At 42.2% G+C, this 6,000-nt stretch overlaps 1 protein-coding gene across 2 annotated transcripts in view; it reads left to right on the top strand.

Annotated features, from left to right (window-relative positions):
• Positions 1–1,590: 1,590 nt before the first annotated feature.
• LOC149342036 (elongation factor-like GTPase 1) overlaps positions 1,591–6,000 on the top strand; it is a 152,048-nt gene continuing 147,638 nt past the window's right edge. For both annotated transcript variants that reach the window (XM_089544345.1, XM_089544344.1), the window contains exons 1-4: positions 1,591–1,854; positions 2,037–2,104; positions 2,899–2,983; positions 4,986–5,113. In XM_089544345.1, coding sequence (XP_089400471.1) covers positions 1,764–1,854; positions 2,037–2,104; positions 2,899–2,983; positions 4,986–5,113 — 372 coding nt within the window. In that variant the 5' untranslated portion in view covers positions 1,591–1,763. The remainder of the gene's footprint in view (positions 1,855–2,036; positions 2,105–2,898; positions 2,984–4,985; positions 5,114–6,000) is intronic.

Below are 6,000 nucleotides of genomic sequence, written 5' to 3'. Positions count from 1 at the left end.
GCTCACTGAAGTGTACCTTGCCGGGTCTCACATCATTTGAAGAGACATAATCTGAAACCCTAACGAGCAAGCTGATAATTCAGCCCGTATGAGGCCCCTATCACTGGTTTTATTTGATAAAATTTCAATGAAAAACTCTCTCCGCTGCATTTTGTGCATCTGATTTACTTTACCTTGATGAAGGTCAATACCACTATGGCATCATGCGTACAGAAGTTATCCCCCTACTCCCACTGGGAGACGTTTTTATCACTTGCTCTCACCCCATACTTTCTGCGCATGTGCAGCGTTGCTACAGCGACGGAGGAGCGCTAAACGCGTCATCTACTTCCCACGGCGCCGCCGGCTAAAAGCCGTTCGCTGTGCTATCGTGCGCCAAATTTGCGGGCAGCGGTAGGGCTCTGCAAGCTTCGTCCGTTCAGCATTGCGACTCGCCATAGCGGGCGTCATACCCGCGGCATCTGGTGTAAACATTCTTAGAATAAATTTGTTGGATTTAAAGAAACAAGTAAACAAATCGAAATTCCACATCAATCATCAGCTAGCACACGGGTACGTTTTGCGTTTCGCCTGCATCGAAACGCGGCCGCTAAGAACTAGTGTGTGCGACACAGATGTTCGAAGATGTTCGCACTGCTCAAACTGCGCCTACGAGATCCACAAAGAGTATAGATTATTTATTAATGCGTTCGCATTATAAGGTTCTGTGCAAGCGGAAACGACGAGTAGCGCCTGTCAATAGCCAGCGACAGTTGGCCCACCTAGCGGAGTACCGGGCTACGAACGAACTTATGCATGCTACTTATACTAATTTTGTACACTACCTTGGATATAAACAACCTCAGTATGCCACCTCGAACTTAACAGCCTTTCGTATGTTAACCTCGGATATAACAAATCTCAGTATGCCACCTCGGATATAAGAAACTTTCGTTTATTACGAATTTAAGTATGCCGCCTACGATATAACGAACTTTCGCATCTGGACCTCGGATATAACGAACATAGTGCGTTGACCTCGGACATAATGAACCGAAGTGTACCAGCTCGGCTACAAGAAACTTTAATGTGTCATCCTCGGATATAACGACCGTTTGCTAAGGGATTTAAACTTAAGAGTTTTTTGTTTCTTTCTTGTTTTGTTTTTTTCATAGTTCCTGCTATTCAGCGAGCTGTGCTGGAGGTAAGCGGCTGAGTTCTTGCCCTTCGCAAAGAAATTGAGATTTAAACAAAACAAATGCAAAAACAAACAAAACAAAGGGGTTCTGCAAAGACCTTTGTCACTGCTGCTGTGTCTGCAAAGCCATCCATGCGATCCGGCATATTTGAATGTCCCTCTCCTTCTGACGTCATATTTTTCTGGCGACTATGAGCAACTGTAAGCTTGAAAAAAAAAAAAAAGCCGGATGCGGCTTTTGAACAAAAAGTATTTCAGATCAAAAATTTTGTGCTGTATTTAAAAAGGGCTTGTTGATACGCATTTATTGCTTCAAGAATTGCATTCATTCGAGATTTGACTTGCCGTGAAAATAACAGCGGCCGACCGCCAAAAAAGGTCGAAGCCAGAAGTTCAAGTCAAAGCCACATGTGCAAGCGTGTTTTGTCGGGCGTGCGTGCGATTATGTGCTGGAGAGTTTCTCAAAATGCAGTAAAATCCAGACTGACACACAATATTTGTACAGAAACTGTGCGGCTAAGAGTGTCGTGAACCATATTCGTGTAGTGATATTTTTATCTTGTTTGACGCAAGAGAGATTGAAACCATGAAGCGAATCTCAGTTGAGAGAATTCAAGAGCTGCAACAGCGCACTCGAAACATCAGAAACATATGCATACTTGCCCATGTGGATCACGGTTAGTTGCGTGACTTGCTGATCACCTTCCGCTCAAATATGAGTTGAAATGAATCGTAGCGTGTCATTTACTAGCTGTTGGCCCTCGTATATGTACAGTTTTTTCGAGGTGCTGAATTTTTGTAGTACAGCCAGCAGTCAATGCGATATCATCATACATTCTGTCTTTTGCGTTTATTGCAGGCAAAACAACGCTGGCAGATTCGCTCGTCGCTAGCAACGGAATAATATCCCAAAAGCTAGCCGGAAAGGTTCGTCATGATCATGTCGCATCTTTCATTTGCAGCAGTCGATTACTCTTGAGCTCTCCAACAGTGTCACTCTTTCATTATGTGTACTTTTGCACAGAAAACAAAATGTACGGTTATGGGATTGCGGATGGCAGTTTTACGCTTGTTTGTTGTATTAGTTTGTTTTTAACGCTTTTGTTGTTATTGTGATGAGGATTGCTGGTCACTGGCCAAAGTCAATAAAGATGGAAAGACGTTTCGGAAGCGCTACGTCTTTCCATCTTTATTGACTTTGGCCAGTGACCAGCAATCCTCATCACCATGATTCCTGACCAGACGGTATGCCGCCAAACCCTCGACTACTTTTGTTGTTATTACTTATAGGGTGACAGTACCGATGCGAAACTGTTTGTTATCTCGTACTCTTTTAGTAATGTGACGTATGTTCCTCTTATTTTCCAGCTCAGCATATGTTTTAGAACACAGGTAACTTTATACGTCACTTATGGCAGGGAAAGCTGCAATAGTTAAATTTCATTTTATGCGGTTAAGTCGGTTCAGTGAAGTGCTTACAAATATGTAAATGCTGTAATGTTTCAGAATTGAAATGAACCACTGCAAAGTTTGTTTCATGCAGGCAGTTATTATTGCTGGTCTGTGAATTGCATATTGAAGCCTTTTCATTTCATTTGCAAGCCTTGATCTGAGATTGAGGCCAGCAAATTACAACGTGCTTCAAGTCTTGCTTACTGTTGCCATTTGTTTGAGCTAATGGTATGCGCTGTTTTCAACTCATTTTTCAACTCATTTTTCAGTTGCGTTATCTGGACAGCAGAAAGGATGAACAAGAACGTGGAATTACAATGAAATCTAGTGCAATCACACTTTATTATCCGAAACGTAAGTTGCAATGTCTTGGCTGTGCACATTATGGCAGAAATGCTTGGAAAGGGCAGTGTTCTGGCGTATGCTATAGCAAGTTATACGGACATTGTGAATTTGCTGTGTGCGAGCTTTTATTGAAGCACATGGACATCTACAGTAATATTTCAAGTAGAAGCATAAGAATTTTTTTTTTTTATGAGGTTGAAATGTTATGTATATAGTCGCTAATCAGAGCTTAAAATGTAGAATCTACTGTACTCAGAGGTTTATATAGTCACAAATGTTTTCTTGAATGCTGTTCTACCACAAGTGGCATCTTAAATGCATGCTGGAAAATTGATGTTTGCACAGTTTTCTGTCATGTGGTTCTCTTACCACGGGTGTTGGCAGTTTCTCAGGCTGCACTTTTGCAGCCACTTTTACACAGTGCATGGTGTCAGTTTTTTCCAACACCACGAGGTTAGAAAGCTTATTCAAAGGGTGGCTGACTGGGCTGAATCCTTGCTTTAATTGTTGCTATCCACACATTAAACAGGGGCCAAGAAAGAGTGGGTTAGTCCTCTTTGAGCTTTCAGTATAGTGTAGCTTGGCAGCATGACTATACATGAATACAAGGCCCTGTTTGTCATCTCTGCATCTAGAAAGAAACAACGATGCCAGGTGAATGCTTGCTACTACTGGTCACAGGACCTCAAATAATCACCACTTGAGACAGGTCACCAAACAAGTTGAGAAGGAATGCACGCTTTTTTGCAGTCTTAGAGGAGTGCCTTTGAGTCCCTTATTTAAGTAGCCATGCCTTGCACACCTGGAAGAGCAAAGTTAGACATCCCACCTAAAGGCAACAGTAAAGATAGTTCATTGGGACTTCACTAGTGGAGTGGAAGCCAAGTGACAGTGTCAAATAACTTGACTCCCTTTTTATTCCTGAGGGGGAGAAAATGGAAAGAATGAGCGCATGGTAAAGTGGCAAATAGCCAGTGCATATGCAATGAGGCCTGCCAGGATTCTCACACACCGTAGGTGCACCTCACAGTCTGACTGTTGCACTGCCAGTTGTGGTGTCACTCTCAAGTGACAGATGATGTAATGTGTCACAGTTGTGAGCTCATATCATAACAGTTGTGGGTTGACCCACGTAGATAGCTTGCTAGTTAAAGTTTTGGCAACAAGCGCAGCATGTATTTTGTCGTAGGTCAAAAGTTCTTTGGGCCCTCTTTCTTCTTCCTGGCAGTGTTGCAGAGATGAGACAGCATGCAGGACTCTCGGCTGTTTGTTTTGTTCATTAGGCTTTGGCAAATTGCAACTTCGACATGAGCAATGGTGATGAATCCATAATTCCAAATTGCATGCCTTGTGATGGCATTGGCAATGATTCCCTTCTACTGGAGAATCGGAAGAACAGGGCACATGAGGACAGGAATCTGAGTTTGAGGATGAAAAAATTGGATTACTTATCTTGAAAAAGGATGTTTACATACTTCTTGGAACATTATAATGTGCTGCTAGTGCAAGGCATTCAATGAATTGAACATTTCAGTAAGGTTAGAGTAGTAGATAATGCAGCAGTGAATGGGGTAAAAAAAAATATTTGAAGCATGTTTGAAAATTTTGATATTCTTCATGGCTTCCACTCATCGTTTGTTTCTTCTCTTTTTTTTAAGGAAAAAGACCTTTGGTGTGAAATCATTACTTCGCTAGCAATCCTGAAAAAGCCGTTGGCTCTCAGAAGCCCCAACCTTTTACCTTTGAGATGAAATGACTTAGATACGGTGTGACTAGGGAAAGGTCATGTGATATGGAAGTTTAAAAGAAATTGTCTTGGAGGACATTGTGAGGCAGCGTCTAGGCAAGAGTTAAGCTAATCCAAAACCACATGCTTTCACATGTCATGCTCTGTTTAAAGGCATTAAAACTCTGTCTGTCACTTCTTTGTCAGAGCTTATCGTTGTCTTTGTGGGTTTTGGCTGATATGGTTGCTGTTGGTTTTAAAGGGTTGTTACTTTGATGATTCTAGGTGACCTTCTAGTCAACCTAATTGACTCACCTGGCCATGTGGACTTCACCAGTGAAGTAATGGCTGCTGTGCAACTTTGTGATGGAGCTGTCATTGTCGTTGATGTTGTAGAAGGGGTTTGTGCGCAGGTACGATTATGTTCACCATTTTTCACCTACCCCCCCCCCCCCCCCCCCCAAACACTAACAAAAGTATCTTCAGACAGTATTCAGACAGTCGGCAGTCTCTACACACGATATAGGCAGTATATAAATAATGACTATTGAAATTTTTGTGTGGGTTCCCTCGATCTGAGTCTCCTTGATACTTATAAATGAGCACTGTCAAAAGATCTTGAAGTCAAGATTCTGAACGTACGTAGGCACTTTCACAAAGTATTAGCTGCTGATGTAGCTAGAAGCTTGTTATAATTAAGTTTTGAAGGCTACATGGCCACCTTATTCAGTAGTGCTGTGAAGATCGTAGACAGCAGTGCAACTTGGGTAGTCCTGGTTCACAGCATGATAACCACAAGATTCTGTGATGGTTGTTGAATGGTGCTGGCATCTGACATTGACCTGGTACTGGCAGCTTGTTTCAGGCACCAACGTATATCTTCTGCATCAAAAGTTTTAGAGCTTGTGTTTACGAGGTAGTTTTCCCGAGATATCACTTGATGTTTAGGCATGTTCCATGCTCTTTGCAATAGAAACCTAAATGTGGTATTAAGATGGAAGATAACCAATCATCTCAAACAGCACCAGAGCGAGTCAAAACCCATACTGTGATTATCAGGCCAATAAATAGTCGGTGAAATTCGAAAGTAAAAACTCAGACTTTTCATGTCATTGCTCATGTAAGAAAGATGTTTCCCAGCATGAACAAACCATAGTGGACTCGGATGAGCCAGGCTCGTCATAAGCAGACTGTCACTTCTGGCTTATGACGAGCACAGCTTGCCGTATGTTTTCTGGCACTCTTGTGTCAGGTTTAAGGCAATCAGGGCACGTCCAAAGCATTTTTTTGGTTTGTTGAC

Source organism: Amblyomma mixtum, chromosome 5 (assembly GCF_055824585.1).
Source record: "Amblyomma mixtum isolate Tamu chromosome 5, ASM5582458v1, whole genome shotgun sequence".
Taxonomy (NCBI): domain Eukaryota; kingdom Metazoa; phylum Arthropoda; class Arachnida; order Ixodida; family Ixodidae; genus Amblyomma; species Amblyomma mixtum.
This window is presented reverse-complemented; position numbering and strand designations above follow the sequence as displayed.